The 23,909-nt window shown below is 47.1% G+C and overlaps 1 protein-coding gene across 1 annotated transcript in view; it reads right to left on the reverse strand.

Moving 5' to 3' along the window:
* The window catches only part of LOC142880891 (partitioning defective 3 homolog), a 230,543-nt gene that overhangs the window by 14,117 nt on the left and 192,517 nt on the right, over positions 1-23,909 (reverse strand). The window contains exons 16-17 of the mRNA XM_076014870.1: positions 11,543-11,729; positions 1,410-1,558 (exon numbers count right to left, since the gene is read on the reverse strand). Coding sequence (XP_075870985.1) covers positions 1,410-1,558; positions 11,543-11,729 — 336 coding nt within the window. The remainder of the gene's footprint in view (positions 1-1,409; positions 1,559-11,542; positions 11,730-23,909) is intronic.

The following is a 23,909-nucleotide window of genomic DNA, read 5'->3' on the forward strand; positions in this document are numbered from 1 at the left end:
GGTCAATGAGGCAAGTTGTTGCAGCTGTTGCATTTGCAGACAGATAAACAATCTGTGGTGTCAAATCCAAACGGCTACTGTCTCCAACAAATCAGATTTGCAAATTAATGCGGATGCCACTTTAGAACAATTAAGGAGGCTTTTCTGATTAAATTCGCTGATAGAATGTGCATTTGTTATGACGGGGAGTGCCATCAAGGAGCCATCTCCCCCATTCTTTCCATCCTGTTGCCTTCCTGTCCTCATTATATCTGATTAGATCTGCGTCTGGCACTAATAACGCGAGGGGAAAAAGCCTTTTTATCCACTTATTTTCTGCACATCCAGTATCAAACTATTAATCTGTCAGAGGCATCACTTTCCGACGAAAGTGCGCGTTGTCTGGGTTTCCTGCGAAGAGTTTTTAACGGGGTTTGGCGGACGCTTCGACAGAAAGAAAAAAAAAAAAAAAAAAAAAGTTGAGTGCGGCGAGCGGCACAGAGCCGCAACAGCGTGTAGGTGAGTCGAGACTTTGTGGGACACGGTTGGCTGTCATCTTGCTAAGATTAGCCGGTGATCCGAAAGAGGTTCGCCTGCAGCTCGGCCTCGGCGGGAGCGACTGCGGACTTCACAATTGTATCTTTTTTTTTTTACTTTTTTCTATAAACATACGTATATATTTGGCATGTGGGCACACATCCGGAAAGCTGTTCTGTGACAAGACTTACAAAAATAAAGGCCTGTACTACTGTGTCCGGTACGCACCACACTTCATCACCTGGGTGAAGGCTCAGGCCAAATTGGACACGTATATATATACCTGAGAGAATCTTGTTAATTTTCAAAATAAAAGCAAGTTTCAAAATAAAATACTGCACTTGACAAATGCGATCATATTTGTGTACGTTATATTCGTCAGTATCTAGTATTAAGAGTGCGAGAGAGATGACACACACACACACACACACACACACACACACACACACACACACACACACACACACACACACACACACACACACACACACACACACACACACACACACAATGAAGGGGCACAGTGAAATGGCCACTCTCGCACAATGGTTAGAAGCACTAGCTTGAGAATACCTCAAGGTTTGAGGCTTCTTTTTTTGGGGGGGCGAGTATCTGGACATTTTAAGTATGTGATCAAAAAAAAAAAATGCACTTAATTTGCGATTAATTGCGAGTTCACTCAGGAAACTAACGCGATTAATCGCGATTACATTTTTATATATATGTTTATATTTATGCCCTGTATACGTCAAGCTTTATACAACACAAGTATAGAGGAACTCCAACATGATGGCGAAAGCATAAATCTCAAGAGAAAGCGCTGCTCAACGTTATATCGACAAAAACGTGGAGTGTGAAATGTCAAGTGTCGGGGGCCCGTGCGCGTCACCCACCCAGGTCCATGCTCTTGGACTTGCGCGTCCTTGCCACCTCCAGGTGAGAGGCGTCCTCGAACTGCTTGGTGCGTTTCTCCGACATGCTCTGGCGGGCGAAGCCCTCCCGCTGGAACGAAGTGTCTCCGTCCGCGTCGGGGCTCAGCGAGCTGCGGTTCACACAGGTGTGTGAGAGCGTGGAGGGAGAGCGAGAGAGAGAGAGAGAGGGAAAGGGAGGGGGGAGAGAGTGAGAGATAGAGTGAGAGGGAGAGGAAAAGGAAGAAAAAGACACAGCAGGGTTATGACATGGCCGTTTGAAATGGCAGCAAGCCTAATTTCAACAGCTGCGATAGATATACGATTGTTAGCATTTTATTTTGTTAATTTCTGCAGCCTGAGGTCCATTATACACACAAGAAGAACCCACTCGCTGGCTTAAATAACTGCTGGCATTCGATACTCACACTCACACTCACACACATACACACACACACCACTTTCAATTCCTTATTATTTCAATAGGTATTCCAATCAAGGATGCGTCCCGTCTCTCCCTGGTGCAACTGGGACGATAACCGATTGTGCAGAGATGTGCGATACCCAGGCGGGGGCGAGGGTGCTCTGGGGTCACGGCCACTCAATAACCCCACCCTCCGCCTACAGTATGTCTGGAGCAGAGGCGGAGCACCGCCAGGTATCCTCCGCCCCGTTCTTTTTTTTTTTTTGAGACGGTCTTATCGCTGTCTGGATCTTAATTGAAAAAAATGGCAGCAGACTGTTTTGGGGGTAAGGCGGGTAGGAGGGTGGGGGACAAAGGGCTGCCGTCGGAATTAGCATGCGGAGGAGCACGTTTACAATTAAGGTGACAACGCACCGCCTTTCCGAGGCGCGGCACGGCGCTGATAAAGTCTAATGTATGTCGCCGGCACGAGAGGTAAGGGTTTTTTTTTTTCCACATCACGGGCCACTGGAAAAAATGTCAGGGAAGGACAATATTTCCATAATGAGACACGGCTATGATATAACGCGGACAAATGGGGTATTTAATGTATTTTAATAAACAATAAACAAAAAAAAAACAAAGACAAAAAAACTACTCAAGATCCAGTGCGCAGCCTGCCTGACAGCGTGTTTTGAATTAATGGCAGGAGGGCTTCCTTTGAAAATGGTGGGCCGGATTGCCCACACCAGGCTTCCTTAGAAATACGGTGGCGCGAGATGGGAGCTAACTGGAAGCAAGGCCCCTGATCTACGGATATTCTTATATGCAAATGAGAAGCGTTCTCAGGGCCAGGATAACCAAATTTACTGTACTGCGAGTATACGCTTTTATTAATTTGCCAATATAAAAATCATAAATCAGGGCCAAATATTACACAGTGGACCTTTAAGAAGTTTGCAAAAAAAAAAAAAAAATGCCGTAGGTGTTTATTACCAGGCCCAGCAACAGACATCTACTTCAGAGAAGGATGATATCTCAATAACCAATGGCGCAAATAACACATTAACAAAAGACAAACAAAAAAGGGCACTCAGCATGTATATATATATATATATATATATATATATAAAAAAAAAAATCAATAATTAAAATGACTGCAACAAAATGCCACAGGTGTGCATTAATAACAACCCTGGAACGGCTTTTCTCCTCCGACAGTGAAGGCATCCCATTTCCAAAGTATTGCGTTTTGCAGTTTTGTTGCGAGATGTGTCATTCATCAGCAACGACCGTCTGCGCTTACAGCCAAGGTCCGTGCAAGCAAGCCCGTTGCAACGGATGATAACAGCAGCGGGTCCCACGGCCTTCTGCTCCGCATTTGAAAAATGACACCTTTTGCTCTGAAGAATCCCTCCAAAAATGTGACCCCCAAAATTCAAACTTCCCACGAAATATAAAACGCGATTCAAAGCAGGGCAGACGTGGCAGCATAGGTTTGTTTTTTGATTTTCTATCTTCCCGGAGCAGATGTTCCTCCGAGCGCCCGTCACCATTTCTAACGTCGCTTAACGGAGACTTGCAGACCTGCCGGCACTTGTTTTGGTTTTTTTTTGTTTTTTTTTGCATGTAAACAATTTTTTTTTTTATTGGGGTTGTCAGCCGCGTTTAACAAAAGAGTCACCCCGTGTATGGCGGGCTCCGACGCCGGCGTGTCACTCGACGACGCCGAGCCTGAGATCAGACCACTTGCGGGGGCCGACTCCGGCTGACACGGGAGGGAGGGGAAGAGGGGGGGGGGGGGTACGGTAGGTGGAGCAGGAAGCGCGGGACTGACAGCGCTGATGTATAATTCATTTATTCATCTCGCCTCACCATTCTCCTCTCATCATTCTCCGCCGAGCCCACCAGAACCAGTCTGCCCTCTCTTTTTCTGTCTCGGCAAATGTCATCTGTCGGAGCGTGACTGAGACGGCGCCGAAAGAGAAAGGACATATTTTCGGGCTGAATTTTGATTTCACTCACTCACTCGTGCCAGCGCCTCATTTTCTTTCTTTCTTTTTTTTTTTTTCCCCCCCTCCTTCCAGCGCAGCAGGTGCCATCGCGCACTGCCTCTGCCAAGCGGTGTGACTCGCGTGAATAAGAAAGGTGGCGACCGATAAGAAAGGCAGGACGTGGGCACTGTTGAAGCTGCTATCTGCTAGCTAGCTCTGCATCTGCCCGCTTTGATTTAGCAGCACTGGTGACCAAACGCTCAAGTTTTTTGTTTTTTTTTTTGAGGATTTGAGGATATACAGTATCTTCAGGAAAACATGCGGCCACGTGCTGATTGGAACTACTTATTCATGCACTCTCATTTCCACTCCCACAGTGGTGTGCACATGTGGCAAATGCACCTTCTTGTAAAAAAACACAATCGGGGTGTGTCAGCCTGACTGAATAATGTGATTGTAGATATGTTCGTTTGTTTTCTTTTTTTTTGTTGTTAAAGGTTAAGCGTGTAGTACTTGGAGATTTCGAAGAGGAAACGGCGACATCGTGTGGTTTCATTTCAGATTGAAGCGTCTTTCGCCGTCCCTCCCTCTCCCGCCGAGCTTGCCAGTGAACTACGGTGGCCCTGCGCACCCAAACCTGGATGCCACCTTCAAGCAGATGGATTGTCCACGCCAGACTTCCTTGGAAATATGGCAGCGCAAGATGGCAGCCAACTGGGAGCAAGTATGTCAAGTTTCACCGATATTAAAATCATAAATCAAGCCAAATATTGCACAGCGGGCCTTGAAAACAATGAACGAATTCCAAGCGAGACAAACGCAGTGACTGCGTTTCCCTGCTGTTGTACGGGGATGACCGAGCAACTACTGCCTCTTTGATCTTCAAACAGCCAAGCAAACATCTGCAGTCCAACGGAGAGAGAGAGAGACAGAAAAAAAAAAAAAAGAACTAGATTACAAATCTTGTATTCACTTTCAACCAGTAATTAATTCTCCCCCTTAGGAATGCTTGTAATAGGATAGCGCTTTCAAAGTCTCTTTGCTGTGATCCAAATGCCTCTTGAAGGTTTAGCCAGCCTGCCGCTTTCAAAGACGAGACGGACCGCTACTGGTCGCGGCTGAACACTGACTTATTCACTGGGAAGGATGGAAATAAGAGAGCGGGTTGGGGCCGTCGCGACCTCCCTTCTGAGGGAGCTAATCTGTGAAGTTGCGCAATTCCTGCCCGAGACCCTCCATCCCGCGCGCGCGCGCGCCCCTGGCCTACTTTTAACAGTGGACCCGGACCATTTGGATAATACGTTCCATAATCTCTGCTCCTTCTGCACAGTGTTTAAAAGCAATTTCCGCCATGCCGAGCAGATGCTTCCCTTTCCCATCAAGTCCTGCCATCATCTAAAATTAACAAGCGCCGGGGATTGCTCACGGGCAAATCCACAGCTTTAACTTGAATTTTACATCAACTTGTTCCTGTCTCCGTCTCCCCTCGCAGGAAGTTAAATGTGTCAAACTGCGTATCAGCCTTTTGCCGCTAAGTGGTGGCTGCTAAAAGCCCTCTGTACTCGCAATTTACTCTGGTGACTAATGTCATTTCTCTCACACCGCCCCCTTCCAGCCCCCCCCCCCACATCTCCACCCCATCTTCTTTGCCAGCTCCCTCCGCTCCGCTGAAAGGTGCAGCTCCGTTTGATCGACTTGAAGGGGCTCAGCTCATACATTTCAATGCCTCGGTGAGACCGAGACAGTGTGTGGGGGGGAAGGGGGGGTCCTGGTTGCATAGCAGGGCTGCGGTTCTCAGAGCCCTGATCAATCGTTGCAAGACAAAAATAAGAAAATATAAAAATAAAATAAAACAAAAAAAAATATAGCGGCGCAAATGTCCCTGCGTGAACTCAGGATCGTTAACATAATTACTTATTGCAGATAATAAAAGCGAAACACTTTTTAAAACATGTGAACGTGCTATAATAAATGTCTAAGATTAGCACTTTTAATTCCTGCCTTATTACTCCCATAAAACACCCTGACTGGGTTATTTTTATAGGCAATAATAGATAATAATATTAAAAGAGTTCCCATTCAGACAGGCAAAGGGGAGCAGCTGCACCTGCCACGCTGTAATCCCTCCGGTGACAAGGTTGCAGAGAGAGGCGAGCGAGAGAGAGAACGGGATCAATTAAGACCTCTTTGTCCATCAGCCGACTCCTGCGTGGACCTCTTCATTCACTCCCTGCCTGCTGCGCCGACACGTTAATTGAGTTTTACCGCTCCGACTCCCGCAGTCTGGCTTGCTAAACGAGTGCGGCTGACAGGGACCGAGTGGACGGGGACCTTTTGGTTTCGTGTGGCAAGCGAGTGTGCGAGTGTTGGTGTGACCTGTTTACTTTTTTTTTTTTTTTTTTTTTTTTTTGGCGTCCCTCCGATTTAAGGCCCGCCGGGTAACACGAAGGCGGGTTCCTCTGAAAACGCTGGAATATTTCGTCGGTTCGGCCTTGCGTTTACACGATGCCGGCGTTTTTACTGAAACCGCACAGACCGAAACTGCACATTTTCGAAAACGCTGCTGACGGTGGATACGTTTTGATTAAGGGTATTAGTTTCGCAGTGGTGCTAATGTTGTTAGCGAGCTGCTACTTCTTCAAACATACCGCGCTTCAGGTGTTCTTCTTCTAACCGCGTCCAGAGGGCGTGCGCTTGCGGCGCCACACCAGGCCTGGCATAGGTACTACGTCGTTTTCAGGTGGTTGTTTTGTTTTTTTTTCCGAGCGTCTTCGTGTAAACGTGAAATTTTTGAAGACGGCTTCGTGAAAACGTGTTGACTTTTTTTCGACAGCGTTTTCGAAAATTTACGGTTTAAAAACAACCAACACACGCATGCACACAAACGCACAGGCACATACACACACAAAAAGCAATGGATGAGCGCACAGGGTGAGCATGACAAAAAACAGAGGCTTCCAACGGCGCTTGTCGAACCGTGAGTTCACTGTATTAAGAATTATAATAATACTATGATATAACAATACAACAATATCCATTAAAATGACTGGAAACCCCAAAATAAAACCGTTTTCAACCTGCAGTTTTGATGGGTAAATTATAATCTGTCCTTTATAGAACACTTGATTCTTATTGGCCTTAGCATTGATTAAAACGAAAGAGGGAGCAAAAAAAAAAAAAAAAAAAGGAGTTTGGAGTCGAGCAGAGTTGGGACTGCTTGCAATGTTAGCACAGAAGTTTGTTTGTTCACGTTGACGCAGACCTTTTCCACTTTATATGTTAATTTGTGACTTTGTTTACCTGCCAATAGGTGTTTAAACACCACGGGAGGGAAGCGTGCGCGCGCCCGTGTGTGTGTGTGTGGAGCTTTTCTCCGTCTTGCGTGGGAAATGAATTTTCCACTTGTGACATTTTACAAAGACGGAGAAGGACACCATCCTTCTTCCTTATTCATACACGCTGCGATGTCACGGTAAAATCAGTAAAGCCCAAACGGGTCCAAATACTTGCTGCGCTAATGGTTTGCATTGGCGGTGAACTCACTCTTAGTGGAAATACAAACAGTTATATATTTGTACATCTTGTTAGACGTAGCTTATCTAACTGAACATGTTACTTTTTACATAGCTGAGTGAGCTTAACTTCGTGAAGAGCTTTAATTCAGCTAGCAAACTGTGAGTTGTAAAAGATGCTTGACTAATGTTCATTTCTCATTTCAAATTGTTCCAGTGTTGAAACACTGTTTGCATTTAACATTCAGGAAAGCTTGAAAACTTGAAAAAACTTGACACTCCAAAATAAAACTTAACATTTAAGATAACTTGCTTAAACAAATCAATAAAAGGCTCCATGCCGTCGCACACTGGACCTTAAAATCATTGGTAGCTTTTCAGAAGAGCATGCAAACTGCACGTTGCTGCTTGGTTCAAACTGCACAGGGCCTTCATTAAAAACCACCACGCACACATCAAGAGGGAACGTCAGCAAAGTCTTGACTGAGCAATACGCTCGCTGGTAGCCGTTAGCCGCTGGAATCAAGGGACGTTGCGTAACCCTTCGTAAAAAAAAAAAAAAAAAAAACCCAAGAAGGCCGCCGACGCCCCTCAGCTCTTTCTCCCCGCCGGCGCCGCCTTGGAATACGCGATGCCCTCCATCTGCTGTTTTTGTATGCAAGCGAAAACGCTTTGTTTGGGATTAGGGGAGATAAAGTGCTGCTGAAGGAGAAAGAACAGTAGCGCTCGCTCTCAGATCAATCCTGGCCCACTTTACTCAGAGAGATGTCAATGTGCGGCGGGCTAAACTTTAAATTGTCTTAACTACCTGCAAAGAATGTCTGACTTTTTCTTTTTCCACTCAGTATTAAAATAAACTTTGGCCAAACTTAGCCAACCAGTTACGCTTTATGCGCTTCACACCATTCAACGGAAACACCTGCAAATCGCAAATGCACTTAGTTGAAATTTTAGAAATATTGTTTTTTTTTTTGCTTTTTTTTCGCGAAAAACTATAATGGAAACGCAGCCACTGTTAGCTTGCGTCATCATCTTTTCCCTTTATTTCCCCTTTTGGAATAATATGGCCCCGTGTCTGATTTCTTCCATGTGAAGACGGGGGAGCTCGGGAACCTTTTCAAAAGGCACCAACTTCCTTTCCTTGAGCTGCGCTTGACGAAAGCGAGCTGCAGCCCCGTCACATTCCTTCCGCGGTCTCAGACGAACGACCTGGCGTTTCCTAGCGCAGATAACGGTATACTAATTTTGCGCATCTTGACAACCGTCCGCATTCCATCCCTGTTACAAAAGACGGCTCGTCTCCCATTCATCCAGACGAACGCTCCGCAGCCCATTAAATCAAACCTTATCTGTGCCTCTGTAAATCATCCCGGTGCGATCCTTCCTGTTTGCCTTTAGTTCCAGACTAACGAGGCGGGGGAGTCGGATACCGCGAGGGAGAATTATGGTGACAAGTCAAGACCGAACCCTCCGCGCAGATATGCAGAGCAATAATTCACAACCTTTATTTACTCGGCGACACCTGAGAGAAGACGCGCGCTCGCTTCCATCACCACCCTGGAACACGCTGCACTGTACGGGCCGTAACCCATCACTTCAAAGCGACGCAGCCGACGCTTCACATCTGGCTGGATTCAGCGCGTCGTCGGCTGGAGGGGTTTTAAAAGAACCGCGGCCGAGTGCGGTTAAAAACAAGCAACTTCAAACGTGAGCTCTTGGACTCTTGACATGAGCGATTTACGCGCACGCGTACGGAACAAGACATTAGCATGTTATCGCTAGTGGCGATCAAGTTGAATAATCCAGAATTTTGGCCAAAATGTCAAACGACACAAATGAAGTAAACTAAAATAACACAAATGTATTTCTGGTTCAAGTATTTTTTTTTCAATAATTTCCTTCATCTTCCCATGGAACCCTAGATCAGCCCTACAGACTCAAGCTAGCCGAGCAAGCGGCTGGCTATTCTGCGCTGAACAAAAGCATGGGGTGCAGCCAAAATAAAATAATGAAATTTAAAAAAAAAAAAAAAAAAAGAAAAGAAAAAATGTCAGGAGGTAATCTGATTTCATTAAAATTCTACCGGGCGGGAAAAAAAGCAAAGAAAATGGACAAACGGGAGAAAAGCCTCCTAAATGGCAATGATTTTTTTTCCCCTCCCTTTTTTTTTTTTTTTTTTTTAACAAGCTAACCAGCCACTTTTGTGCTTTGTACATTCACTGCAGGTGTGTGGCACCCCCCTCCCCCTCCCCTCCTCCCACCACCACCCTCACACCCGAGCGAATAGCACTGAATAATGCCCGCGGCCAGAGGTGAGACTGTCACAGCTCTGTACAATGCATATTCAGCGTGCACACGGGGGGGGGGGGGCTTCCTCGCTGTACTGTTGCAAGGGGCTTTAATTAAAAAGTAACAGCGCCGATACATTGGCGTGTGAGTGACCCCCCCCCTAACCCCCACCACCCCGACACCTCCACCACCGGCGCAATGTGCACGGAATTAGGGGAGGCTGAGGTGTAGGGGGGGGGGGCGCAGACGAGGAAAATGAGAAACAGTGCAAGACAGTCATGGCGAGGATACGCAGTCGGCGCATTCAAGCAGCTGTGAGTGTTCCAGTGAAATAGAAAGTGTGTGTGACACATCTGCTCATATGTGTGTGTGTGTCTGCGTGTGTTTGTGCGTGTGTGACTTTGAAGACATGAATTATTCACTATAACCCAAGGCGGTAGCATGTAGCACGCTTCAGCCTGGGTCTGCACGTGCAACGCACATGCACGATCATATGTGCCTCTGTGTGTGTGTGTGTGTGTGTGTGTGTGAGAACGTGGTTCAGCCATACATGGCAGACCTAATCCATTCAGGCGAGAGCGAGAGAGTGAGAGAGAGAGAGAGAGAGAGAGAGAGAGGGGGAGAAAAAAAACAAAAAACAAACCCTGACATCACACGAGCCACAGCCGTGCCAGGGAAATCTATTAATTCATAATAAATGAGAATGAGAGTGAAAACACCAAGAGCGAGACACGGAGAGTGTTTATCTCCGGGGAGGAAAAAATAAAAATAGTAGAAAATAGAAAAAAAAAAAAAAAAAGGAAAAACTGTGTCTATTCTCAGAGGCCGGCATGTTGCCTTGGAAAATATAAAAAAGGAGGAAGCAACAATGAGCAGTGCTGGTGAGTAACCTATGACTAAGTAATCCACTACTGTAATTAAGATACTTTTGAGTAACGGAGTAAAGTAACGGGATTACTTTTTTTAATTACTTTATCAAGTCACGATTCCGTTCCTTTTCTGAAATACTTTGCTAAGCTACAAATGTGTTGTTATCCACAGAACGTCTGAAATTTAGGGGGGGAAAAAAAACAACCGAAAACAACGGCGTCACAGATTGACGATGCAGCCGCACACCATCGTTGATGTGCGCATTGTTGTTGTTTTGAAGTCTATATGAGCAACACTGTCTCAGAAAACAGAGGCGACATCGTACTGGGGGGGGGGGGGGGGGGGGGGGGGGGGGGGTTGTCAGCAACCTGCAAAGGGCAACGTGAGAGCCCTCTGTGACGTCACAAAGGGCCCATTTCCAAAACTTGACTTGAAACGCACCCCGTCTGAATACTGCGACTACTCTCTTTTCTTTGGTAAAACAAAACCAGACATCCCAGACGGTGTCGTCAGCTCAGCCGTTATCTTTCTCTCAGTCGGCCTCCTCCTCTGTTTGATTTAAGTCTCCATAGAGACCTGTTCCTTTGCCGGGGTTGATGAGTCAAGATTGGACATTTGATTATGAGGCCATTTCAGACAGCCTGCAGACTCCCGACCGGCGCCCGGTGCCCAAATCCCCACGGGTGGTCGCACAGCCAGAGGTGGCGCTATTGTTTGGCTTCCTAGGAGTTTGTTTTTTTTCCCCCTTGACTGCTGCTCGGCCATGCATTATTTAACACAATTGTGGTCTTACACAACTGCAGATGCAATTACGAAAAAAAGAAAAGAAAAATAAAATAAATACATTTAAATCAGTGCTGCAAGTTTCCCATATTTCAATGATTTTCACCGCCTTATTTCTCTATTTTTAGTTTACTGGAAATTATTAGGTCTCATTAATAGTAAATTTGTGCTTTTATAAACAAACACACAGTAACCTAAATCTGCAGCCGGTCCATTCATCAATAATTCACGCAACTCTGCCACAAAAAGGGGGAGCAACACGCTCACCACTCGTTCTGATCCGGGACCTCGTGGATCCAGGACATTGGGTGGTCGCCGTCGAAGCCCAGGTCGTCGTGGGAGCTGGAGGACGAGCGGTCGGAGAGGTCGGCGGGAAACAGCGGCGGCCGGTCGTCGGCGATGATCACGATGTCGTCCTGCGGCATGTTGACGGTCGGGGAGAGCTGGAAGTTGCCTGGGAGCAGAGGGAAAGACGGATCGGGCGCTGAATCTGACGAATTTCTTAACTTTTTTTTTTTCCGTGACCTTTGATAGAAGGAGAGATGGCGGTAATGCGCCAGGTGAGGTCGGAAACCAGAAAGGCTTAAACCATGAGCTCACCTTCATCCGCCAGTCATTTAAAGAAATAATGAATTAATATTGCACGATTGACTGTCTGTTGCACATCTGCTCTTGTTTGTTCGCCGTATATAGCTCAACTTAAATGTTTCTTGTAATCGCTGTAACTACTGTAAGTATTGTATAGTTTATTTTTTTGTATTTCGTATTGTTTGTATATTGTTTTTTCGGGCCGCCATCGTGTATTTTCCCAATTTGGGATCAATGAAGTTCTATCCAATACTACCACACCTGATGTAAGGTACAGAAAAATGATTAAATGAAATAAAGCAAATGTAAAATACATCAAATAACCAATTATAATAATAGCAATAATAGTAGTAGTAGTAATGATGACACTACGTAACTATATCTGAGATGGGGAAAGTGAGATCCAGAAAAAAAGCAAAAACATCCAATTACAGTAGAGACACATTAAGTTAAAAAGCATGCGGCACCGAAGAAGGCAAAACTGGAACAGTCAAACCAATTTCTACTGTTTTTGTTCATTTTATGTTTTGTGACATGCGGTTAATGTCTCACAGCAGTTGGATAGCGTTTATAATGTTCGGTAACATAAATCCCACTATTATCACTCCTACAGCCTACGCACTATAACATGCAGTCCATGTGTAAACATCCGGACAACATGTTATTCCCACAATGATTTAATTTAGTTTTTTTTTTTTTAATCGCTCATCGGCTCCAAGGGCAAATGCGAGAAATGAAGGAGCCTCGGGCCCTGATCTGTATTCTGTCCCGGCTGGCTCCTCCCCGCTGAGAACTTCTTTGAATCGCTCCTCTCCTGCCATCAGGAGTCAAAGTCAATCGAGCGAGCGTGCTGCCGTGGACAGCGAGAGGAGACGACTGACGGACGGTGGGAGGAGCGGCATTACGGCGCAGATGCTGCATGTGGCGGTGTGGCGGAGGCGAGGGCCCAGAGCGCAGACAGCTTTGCGAGAAATGAGAAAACCATTTGTTTCAAATGATAAAGAAGACTAAGAACGGGGATGTCCGCAGAAAAACGGGAGACTTGGCAACAGAAACCAGACAAGGCGGGACAAGCAACACACGGCGAGAACTTACGAAACCAACAGACCTGAAACCTCCATGAAGAACAAACACTGAGCCGACCAAGAGAGACAAGGACCTTTCATACAAGAGGGCAGGAGAACACAGGTGTGAGCAATCAAGGGCAGGACCGCTGACAACGAGACACAGGTGGCAAAGATCCAAACATCAAGGGGAGACAAAAAAAAAGGCGGGAAAACTGAAACAGGATGTAAAGCACGGGGTTGGGGTGGAGGGAGACAAGACTATTAAAATAAAACAGGAAGCGCGCAAACAACAGATGATGACAACTGAGTCACGTTCCAAAAACCATCAAAATCTTTGCAATCCGCACCTGCATCCTATTACGCGAATGGGGTTCTACCGAACTAGTGAACTTCCTGGTCTTTGCTTTTGTTTCCATTATCAGAAAGCATTACATTTTTTTTTTTTTTTTTTTGATAAATCTGAAAGCTCGGGGAAACCATTGTGTGTAATCGCTAACAGCGGGCAGCAATATTTACCCTGGCGGGGACCCAACATGAATCACGGGGAGCGTTTAATTGAACTCGGTGCTGGACGAATAATAACAATATTGTTGGAGTAAATCTGAGGTGCAATCAACGCGACGCTGGAGAGAGCGGGGAGAGCCGGGCTGCCGCCGAGACGGAGGGGTGTGTGTGATAGAAAACAGCTGTGCGGAGGAGGGAAGGCAAAGCAAGTTCAGCCTCGGCCCAACAAAAAAAAAAAAAAAAAAAGAAGAAGAAGAAGAAGTCGGAGGAACGTACACAAAGCCTTATCAGTGGCATGTGACAAATAGATTTATTACAGCAGATGTGAAAACAGGTTTGAAAGACTAAATAAACTCCAGCGGGAGTGATGTATGGACGCGACACTCCCGGATTGTTTAACATGTTTGGCGTTTATCAAAGCGGAGAAACGAGACCAAACTTGGACTGACGGAGGCGGCGGCGTTGGACATTAATTGATTCTTCTGCCCCCTCCCCCGCTACCCCGTCCATTGGCCGCTCGTCCGAGCCAGCTCAAGCGGCTGCCAACGATGTACAGGTGGAATGGAGGCCATTTCTCACTGGGGGTGGGGGGTGTTGGCGTGACGGAGAGCCGCGGGTAATTGAATTCCTCCCGCGCCCGTAAATCAGCGGCCGGGCACGACGGCGAGGAAATCTCGGGACGCCAGTTAGAACGGAGCTCCGGGTTTCCTGAGCCGTCGCCCTCCCCCGGAGTGCCCAGTCGAGGGGTCTGAACACAGAGGGTGGTCAGCTGCCGGGCCGGGTTTCCACCAGGATGGGAAACATCACGTGACTCATTAGCGTCACTGGAAAGTCCGGTTACAAAATGAACGACTCCTTTCGTGCTGCACCTGAGTTGCTTCAAAGGTCCAGTGTGTAAAATTTGGCCTGATTTACCATTTAATAAAAGTGCGTACTCGCAGTACAATAAGTCATTTGGTTTTCCTACCCTTAGAATGGTTGTTGTTTGTACATAAGAATACTCATAGATCAATAAGGCTCTTGCTCCTAGTTAGCTGCCGTCTTGTGCCACTATATTTCTAAGGAAGCCTGGAGTGGACAATCCATCTGCCTGACAGCGCGTTTTGTATTTAGGGTGAGCGCTAGCGTCCTCAAATAAACCAACAAAGAAGAAGAAGGTGGACAACGTATCCAGGTTTGTGTGCACAGGCCGCCGCAGTTCGCTGGCAAGCTCGGGAGAGGCAGGGGGAGAAAGAGCGCTGCCATGTAAAATGCAACCACTTGATGTCGCTTGTTTCCTCTCAAAATCTCCAAATTATACAAGCTTCACCTTTACCCGCCGGCCACTGTAATTCACTGGTAAGGTAGGGAGAGGGACGGGGAGGGTGGGGGAGCGAAAGACACTGTCAAAAATGCAGATTCTGGCAGAATCATCGTGCAGGACGACGTGGCAGCTCGTTAGGACTTTGTAGACACAATTCCAAGGTGGTGTCTTCACTTTCTGACAGGCGCGTAACGCGGGCGTTGTCTTGGCAGGGTATGCTGAAAGTTGTGAGACGTCTTTCAAAAGTTGCATGCCGCAAAAAAGCATTGCGTTCCACTTTTACGCCCCTTTTGAAACGACGTTGCACATGTCCACAGCGGCTGCTCGAACCAGCGCGGAGACAAAGAACGATCCGAAAAGTTCAGATCCCCGCTTGTTTTTTTTTTTGTTTTATTTTTACATCCACACAAAACTGTCTCCGTCTACACCCCTTTGAAAATGATGCATTATTTATCGAAAATACAGGTGTTGCCGCGGCTTCTTCTTTCATGAGACACGCTTATTATTACCCATTGTTTTCCGCAGCGGAGAGGAGAGCGGAGGCTCGGCTGGCAGCCGCCGTGGCCCAAAAATAGGCAAGAAGTCGTGAGAATTTGTTTGATAGGAGCAGCCCGAGAGCGTCTCTGAACGGAGGCGCGAAACCCCCAGAAGCTACCGTCGCAGCATCAAGGGCAACTCCTGCGGCGTCTGAAGCTCTCGTTGGAAAGTCGTGTTTGCCGGCTGCCAAAGTGAGTATTCCAGTAAAGTTTTACTCTGAAAGTCTGAAAGTGCGTGCTTGGCTACTGTGACGCCACACATTTTAAACTCGGAAGATTCCCCGAGCGGGAAAAGAGAGGAAGAGGAAGAGGAAGAGGAAGAGGAAGATGAAGAAAAAAAATAATTTCTGCGCGCACGCTGGGAGCAGCTTTAACTCTGCTTTTCACGACTTGGCGGTGGAGTTACCTCCAGGTTGCATCAGCGACACCGAGAGCCTCTTTGCCGGGAAGGTGCGAGTCTTCCCACTTGGAAAAAAAAAACGCTCAAGGTACAGTGGGGACACGCACAAGCGTTAACTTTCTCCAAAAAGGAACCGAAGGAAAGTTTGGTGTGTTTAAAAATGATTGGAACCCACCAACTTCACTTCATTCACACTACGCGCACAAATTGTCTTTATCCACTGTCTTGTTGCTTTTGGGCAGAAGTGGAGAAAGTTGGGAAAGAGAGTTTCAACTGTAGCTCGGGCCTTCACAAACAGTACAGTGGGAGTAAATTATTAGGTTTAAACAGGCGCGAATTGAACCCGAACACGAACTTTCACGAATGTGCCCCTCCTTTGATAGATTCTTTCGTAATTGGAGATTAAAAATAAACAGTTCTGGGTTGGTTTTTTTTACCGCCCACGCAGGCGAGCGGAGCGCAGCGGCGGCGGCAATTACAGCTCTCACCTAAAATACGTTTCGGTCAAAGTGATTATATAGGCTGTAATTCTGGATGTTTGAAGAAGCCATTATTTTTTCTTTGACTGTATGCGAGGTACGCCACTACCTAACGCAAGCGTTTGGGGTCACCGACTCCCTCCGCGGCATTGAACTCCGTTTCTGGGCAGCTTTGTGAAATGACGATCGCTCGAGATGCGCTGGAACGAGTGCGGGAACATTTCGGAGCTTCGTGGAAACCATTTTGCCAACGTCTAATAATTACAAGTGATTGAGAGAATTCCAAGCGTGCAAAATTCTGCGTGAACGCACGAAAAGCAGGCTGTTTCAAAGAGCCTAACATACAAACCATGATGCTCTGTTGACCCTTCTGTGGTTTAGCGTTAACGCAACAAAGTGCGATTGCAATGCAAAAGCTTTGCTTGAGAAACGTTTAATTTTTTTTTATTAAAGCATTTAACTTCTGGCTGCACTCGACATTCGTTCTCTTCTAAAATCACATTCAGTTCGACATTCAAGGCAACGCCGGGCCAAAGCCATCCCGTAATGCGTTCAACACATCCTGGCTGATTTCCCTGCGCCGGTAATGTTCTTGCGACCTCGTGACCCCACACTTTTGAGGGGCAGCGGTCGCGACAAGGAGAAAATGGAAGAATTTCCAGAGGCGTTAAAATGGGATTTTCTCCCCGCTTCCTGTTTCACTGATTCCCCCCCCACCACCACCACCACCACCTCCAGCCAGGATGTTTCCACCGCAATTGGAAGCTGTTACCACGATATGCTGCTCCCGCCTCCAGCACCGAGGGTTGGGGAGAGGGAGGTGGAGGACAGAGACGGATGAGCGCCGCGGTTCCGGGGGGGGCCACCTGGCCGCATCCGTCTGAACGGATCAGAGCTCCGGCATCCTCGCCCCCCCCTCCCATCCCCCTTCCACCCCATCGGTCGGCAGCCGTCGTGGGCTAAAACATTGAGCCGTGGGGCGAGAGGTCACGCTGATGACCCCACTCCATCTTCCCTCTCTCAGCGTCTGCACTCCCTCTGTCCATCACACACACACACACACACACACACACACACACATATCCATATACGCACAAACACACACATATGCATGCTCACACACACACAAATGCACACATGCACGCGCATACAACCACGTCTGTGCGGCACAAGCTGGTGCGCACACACACACACACACACACACACACACACACACACACACGCACTTGCATACACATACACACACCCATGTACACACAAACGCGCACGCACACACACGCACTCGCACACAACACACGTACACACATGTACACACACACAAACACACGCGCACACACATGTACACACACACGCACACACAGCCGGCCCCTGTCCCTGTCCTCCCTCCTCCAGTGACACTGTGGCCTATTGATCAGACTTGGAGGGGAGATCGTTAGTAGATCAGCGCGGCCGCCACCGTAAAGCCGCCGCATGGATCGCCGCCGCTAATCATCGTGAGCGTACGCTGATTAGAACCAAACAATGATGCACGGCGGGAGAAACCGCCAGCGATTTTTTTTTTTTTTTTTCTTTCTCCAAGACGCGGCTTGTTGGAACCTGCAATGTGATCATTTGCGTTGGACAAAGAGGGAAAAACTGTGTTCTGCTGTCGCGTAGCACTTTCTGGTTTCGACTCTTTTGTTTCAGGCACGTTGGTCAAGGTCCGCTAGACCAGTGGTTCTCAACTGGTGGAGTCTCAGGACCCATGTTTTTTTTTTTTTTACTTATGAAGTCACGAACCGAAATTTATACCACAGCACTCAAATTTATTTGACAAAAAAAAACCCAAAAAAACGCTCGCCCACTTTCTATCATGTATCGTAAATATAAATTGAACTCCGTGTCCTGCAAAACACGCAAATGGCCAATGTTGTCTCTCGAAATATGAATATTTTAAAATCACTTTGATGATGCAGCGTACATCAAGTATAGCTTCACAGCCAAACAGAGAAATGGTGGTGGTGATTATCAACATGTTAGTTGATGGTATTCTTATTCCAAACAAATGCAACACTTATTAAATAGCAAATAAAAGTACGCAAACACATTCCGCAAGTTGATGTTTCTTTACATATCTTGCACAATTGTCTGTTGGTGTGCGCTTAGTGTGTCTGACCCAGGCAGCACATTCTGCGCAGCCAAATCAGACCGTCGGCACTGCATACCGCTGATTCTGACAAATGTCTTCATGCAGCGCTTCATCTACAACCAAGACGTCGTCTCCGGCGCACCCACTTTAAGTTCAGAAGCTGAAAACATCGGCGCTAAAAACCATGACGGAGGTGAAGTTTGAAATGTTTTAATGCGACAGCTCCTGCCTTTGTTTCCCTTTGGGTTTCTCCTCGAGCTAAATTTAAATCACGCAGCACCGAATGAACCGAAATGCCCGACGTGATCGGCAGAAAGCAGCTTTCTCATCTTTGACTCGTCGGGATCAAACGCAGTCTGTCTCGCCCACACAAAGAGCGAACTGGGTCTAATTAGACAAGTGAAAACGGCTGTGTGGGAGGACCGTGACACGTAAATGTGAATCAATCTGCTCCTTGACTGCACCTTCAAAATACAAGCTGCTGAAGGAGATCGCTATCCCACTTTCAGACACGCTGGAACACACAGGTGGTATTTTTGCCATTTAAACTTTAGCGAAACTTTGTTTGTTTTTTTCCCTTAAGAACTCAATTAATGATCAGATTTAAAGAGCTGATGTTGTTTATGTACCGTCATGTCATTGGTAACTGACTGAAATATCAAGCGCAGGTAGCAATAGCTGCGGTTCCATTGCAGTTTTTCGCAAAATAAAAGCGACATTTCTTACATTTCAACAAAGTACGATTGCAATGTGCAGGTGTTTGCATTGAATGTGATCGCGAAAAAAGTGTTTCCATAACACTTTTGCGATATACCTCTACAAGAACGTCTGAAAAACCACCTCACGAGAGCGGAAAAAACCTTTTAGCGATATCTGAGAGGTTTTCCGAAGTTGAGTTTCGTTTAATTGCCAGTTTTTTTATTGCGATATTTAGGTTTTGCGCAATTCTAGGGGTAATGGTAACGCAGCTCACGCTACGTGTTCTGTACATTACTTCCAAACACAATGAGGCACTGTGCAAATCTAGGGGGAAGGCTTTTGTGAGGAAGACCTTCTTTTTTTTTTGGCGGCGGGCACCACGGCGCAGCGAAGCGCAAGTAAAAAGAGAAAGTTCAAAGTTAATACCATTTACATTTGTGTCATTTCCCCGACTCGGGCATGCTAATAGCACTCGGAGGCAGAGTGCTCAGCGAATTAAAGGAGGTCACTCTGCCTCATCTCCCTGCAATGACGGCCGAGAAGACAGGAAGGACGAGTGTGCTGACCGTGAAATGTCAGAGAGGCGAGGGGACGGAGGGGACGGAGGGGTCCCGTCCGGGGAAGTCGCATTTAAAACATTAGGGGGAGGGCTGTCCCGCGCGTGACAGCTAGCGTGGCATATTGGTGTCCTTACATTTCCAGCGCTTCGTTAACCTGGCGGGCAAGACAGGACGGTGCCGGCGTATTCTCAATGTCTTCCATGTATCCATGGAAATAGATGGCGGAAAGCGTTGAAGGGGGCGGGACCATTTGAAGGCGATTGGACGATCCCCGCGTCGATCACATTTATACATTGCTTCAATTAGCTACAGCGCAATCAGCAGCCGTCTTAAGCTGCTTCATCGGTGCAAGGGGTATTATTGAGGGCATGGCAACTTTAAAAATGCATCACCGATTTACATTACAAAAACACTTTGAATGATGACACTGAACAATTGTAGTTGTCAGAGACTATGGACAACTGTAATCGTGTTGGAGTTTAACAAAAAATGTCAACGTTATTGTGCAAGTATAGTTAGCATTCTGGTATCGGCCTGATTTTTTTTTTTTTTTTTTTTGGGGTTTCGGTCAGTGTTATTTCGTTGTCTTCCAAATGCTCAATTTCCACGAGTGTCTTTAGTATTTAGCGGCGTGCAACATGACTTTCTGCGAACACCTCGGCGAGCGACCTCAGCGTGACCCCTCACCCACCAACCCTCTCTTCCGAACGTCGCACCCCCCCCCACCCCCACCCCCACCCCCTTCCCCCGACCTGGCTCTCTTCCCGCGTCAGCCCAGGACGTGAGCGCTCCGGATCCGGCGCGGGCGCGCGGCCAAAGGAGCCACATCCGCCGAAAAGCGCCGATCCGCGGGCTTTAATTTTCACCCCAGCGTGGAGGAGCCGTCACCCAGCAGCACTTTTCAATTAGGCGGACCGGAAAAGAGAAGTTGCGCCCGCTCCTAATGACCTTTGTGTCCAAGCCCCGTCTGGTGCCGTCACGCTGCCCTCGCTTGGGCTCGGACTCAGCCCACTTCACCACACAATTTCCATTTATTCACTTTTTGTTCCCTTATTTTTTTTCTTTTTCTTTTTCTTTCCCGTCTGTCGGCCTTTCGTCACCCGGCAAAGTGATTTCACCCTGACGTACGAGGCGCGGGGAGCGGGAGAGCGGTAAAATAACAAAAAGGAAAAGTGTCAGACGCCGATCGGAGCAGAACGTGTGCGCCTCGTGTTTTTTGGATCCAGCCTCCGGCCACCAAGTTCAGCGACTGCCGCGTGTGGGTTTGCACCCACAACACCCCCGAAGCAGCGATTGGCGTACCACATACAGCAAGCGGGAGCTGGCACTCTCTCTCCCATAGACGAACGTACGCACGCACGCAGCAGAAAGCGCGGAGAGCCGAACAAGACGAGGCCCGAAAACAGCAAAGCGCTGTTCGTCTCGCAATCAATGCGATGGCGCTATAGTTGCTTGATAGCACCTGTGCGCCCTTATTTTTTTTGCGCCCCTCTTTGCTGTTGCCATGGCGATTGTAATTCCTATAATTCATCAAATTGCACCTCAACCCCCGGCCTCTTAAGTACCCAAACCTACAGTGTCTCGCTGTGTTTTTCAGAGAGACGGGCGCGGGCGGGCGGGGGGGGGGGGGCTGGTGGTTTGGTGGTGGTGAGTTGGGGTGGGCGGGGGTCTGATTTATAATCAATAGCTGGGGGAGCGGGGGGTGAGCTGAGGTAAAAGCGGACAAGCGGGCAGAGCGGCAGGAAAACAACTGTTCTGGCAGAAATATCGAGCCCTCGACGTCCGCGTCAAGGTCAGATATGAATTCTTTAACTCGGGAGGCGAAAAAAGATCCATTTCCGCGCCGACCTCTGTGTGCCGGCGTAATGACTGCGGCCCTCCAACGTGTGGTACAACGGAAAGACGAGTGGCGGACTGGGTTCTCGAGTTCCCATGCCGAGCCTCGAAAAGGCGCGGGTGCGTAAAACGGCGTCGTCCGCGGCCGATTATAACTTTGTGGCTTCTTTGCATCAGAGCTACAAACATTAGCATTTCTACTGCCAGGTGTAAACCCACTGCTGCCTTTTCCCTTTTGTGAATAGCATTTTTTTTAAATATTAGACAGGGTGATCTTGAATACATTTTAGTGACCATTAGTGACAATAATAAATATCTATATATTACTACTATTATTATTATTATTATTATTATTATTAGCTTTTAGAAAAAATTTGAGAGCACCCTTAAAATATTGCTTTGAGGCTTTCAGGGGGTCTTTCAAGGGTTCATCAGGGGTCCCCCCCCTGCCCCCCCCAGAACCTCCCCGTGTTTTACACACTGGTCATTGAAAGGGAGGCCGTCCGCGACAAGTACGTGTCTGGCGTTCGCCGTCTAATTAAGAGTTTCCAGTAAATACCCTACCATTTGAACCATTTGTCGCTTGACTTTGTTCACCGCACCCTTTACAACTCCAGTCAGTGCAGCATCTGGGCCCGACGTGCACAGAATTTCCCGCTGCATTTCAGTTCATTTCGTTTTTGATTTGAGCTTCATGCGAGCGCCCAAACCCCCACCCACCCCCCAAGTACGAAACGTGCTCCGGGGCCGGATTGTCTGTAACCGACTGAACTCACAGCAGGGATACGGCCCGTAATGTTAACATTATTCCTTTGTTGTTTCATATCCCAGTTGATCTCGCATCTTTCTCATTCCGCCTGTCGGGATAATAAAAAAAAAAAAAAAAAAAATCACTAAAGCCGGAGCAGATCCACATCCTGGACTCCTGCAGATGCGTGCTTTACAATATGCTTGCCTAACCGTGGGATTACCGTAGATCCACGTGCATTGTGTAGGTTTGGATTTTAGTCACATGTGCGCATACGCAGCTCGGGCCATACGACAGATGCGCAGTGTATCTATTTCTGTAAGTTCCCAGAGCAGTTGAGAAACACGAAGGATCAACATTGAGTGGGAAAGGAAAGCAGCGACAGAAACGACTGAAGGCATCAGCAGGTCATTCCACACGGGCAACAACAACAGGCCCTTTCAAAACAGATCACATTGCACGTCAACAAAAATAAATGAATAAATGATGTAGTCAATTCCATTTTCTAGGAATTTCGAAATACAAAAGCGTCACAAAGACGGATCAGCAGCTCGGTCGTTCTTTCACTTCAGTTTCAGTTTCCGAATTCAAAACATACCCATTCTGTCGCCAGCTGCGTTCCCGTTAGTTTCCCGCAAAATAAAAGCGACTTCGAGAGCAAATCAAGAGCGCCGTCTTGATTTGCTCCTTCGAAAAAACGTACTACTGTGTAGTTTCATGCATTGCAGCGTTTGTGTGCGGTTTTATTTATTTATTTATTTATTTATTTTTTCTTGAGGGGATTCTGCTGTCATCTTTCAAACAGCCCGGCCTTCATGATTCAGTAATTGAGCGGGTCTTGATACACTCCGCGTCTCAGCTTGTCAGTCAAGCCCTGACGCCCGCGCGCCTCCTGACCTTGTCGGGCCGCTCCTCGGCATCCATCCTCTTCGCAACGACTGTCACAACTCGCGCGGCAGGTGAGAAGTTTCATTCCGTTTGAAAACGCTGTTAAAAAAAAAATATATATATATATATATATATATATATATATATATATATATATATATATAAAAAAGAAACCACGACACGGCGGCTAAATCAAATAATTAGATCTGCCCCGACGATGTGGAAATTGCCGGGATGAAACGCGCGTGCCGCACGACGTCGAATGCCGATGCCGCTTGCTTTTCTGCAATCAATTGCTGCGAAATACAGCCGAGAGCAAATGGAAAAATCTCGGGCCCGAGTTGACACCAAAACGCTCAAGACAGTCAATGCTCGCCGGCAGAGAGAACGAATGGGGGACAAACAGAGGGTCCATCACCCAACAAAGATCTTAATCTTGCGGAGGCAAATTCAGATTTGGAGTTTGTTGCGAATTTCACCTAGGCTCCTCGGCTCTCACTGCTGCCCCCTTTGGGGCGGAGAAGCTAGCTCTCCCTGCAGACTGACGTTTAAATGTTAATTTCAATCACGCGTGCGACACTAGCTATGTTGATTTGTTCAAATGCTTTTATTTGGTATTTCACTTACCCTGAAATTATTAAAATTATTGTCATATGTTTGGCTAATTACTTGATTTATAATCACCTTATTTGTCCTTATATTTGACATTGGCCTGATGTTATTTTTTTCCATTTCACTCATCAGTACCTTGCCATTGGGGAGACAATGAATTGCATTCAAAGCCTCCTGCTGCTCTGGAACCTGCCTCACTTAAATGTTAGCTTCTTCATATCTCATTACATTCATCCAGGGTTCTAGTTCTGCTATCCACGAGCCAGTGCAGTGTTTCCATTATAGA

Source organism: Nelusetta ayraudi, unplaced genomic scaffold (assembly GCF_046127955.1).
Source record: "Nelusetta ayraudi isolate G7.1 ecotype Tasmania unplaced genomic scaffold, CSIRO-AGI_Nayr_v1 ptg000174l, whole genome shotgun sequence".
Lineage (NCBI taxonomy): Eukaryota > Metazoa > Chordata > Actinopteri > Tetraodontiformes > Monacanthidae > Nelusetta > Nelusetta ayraudi.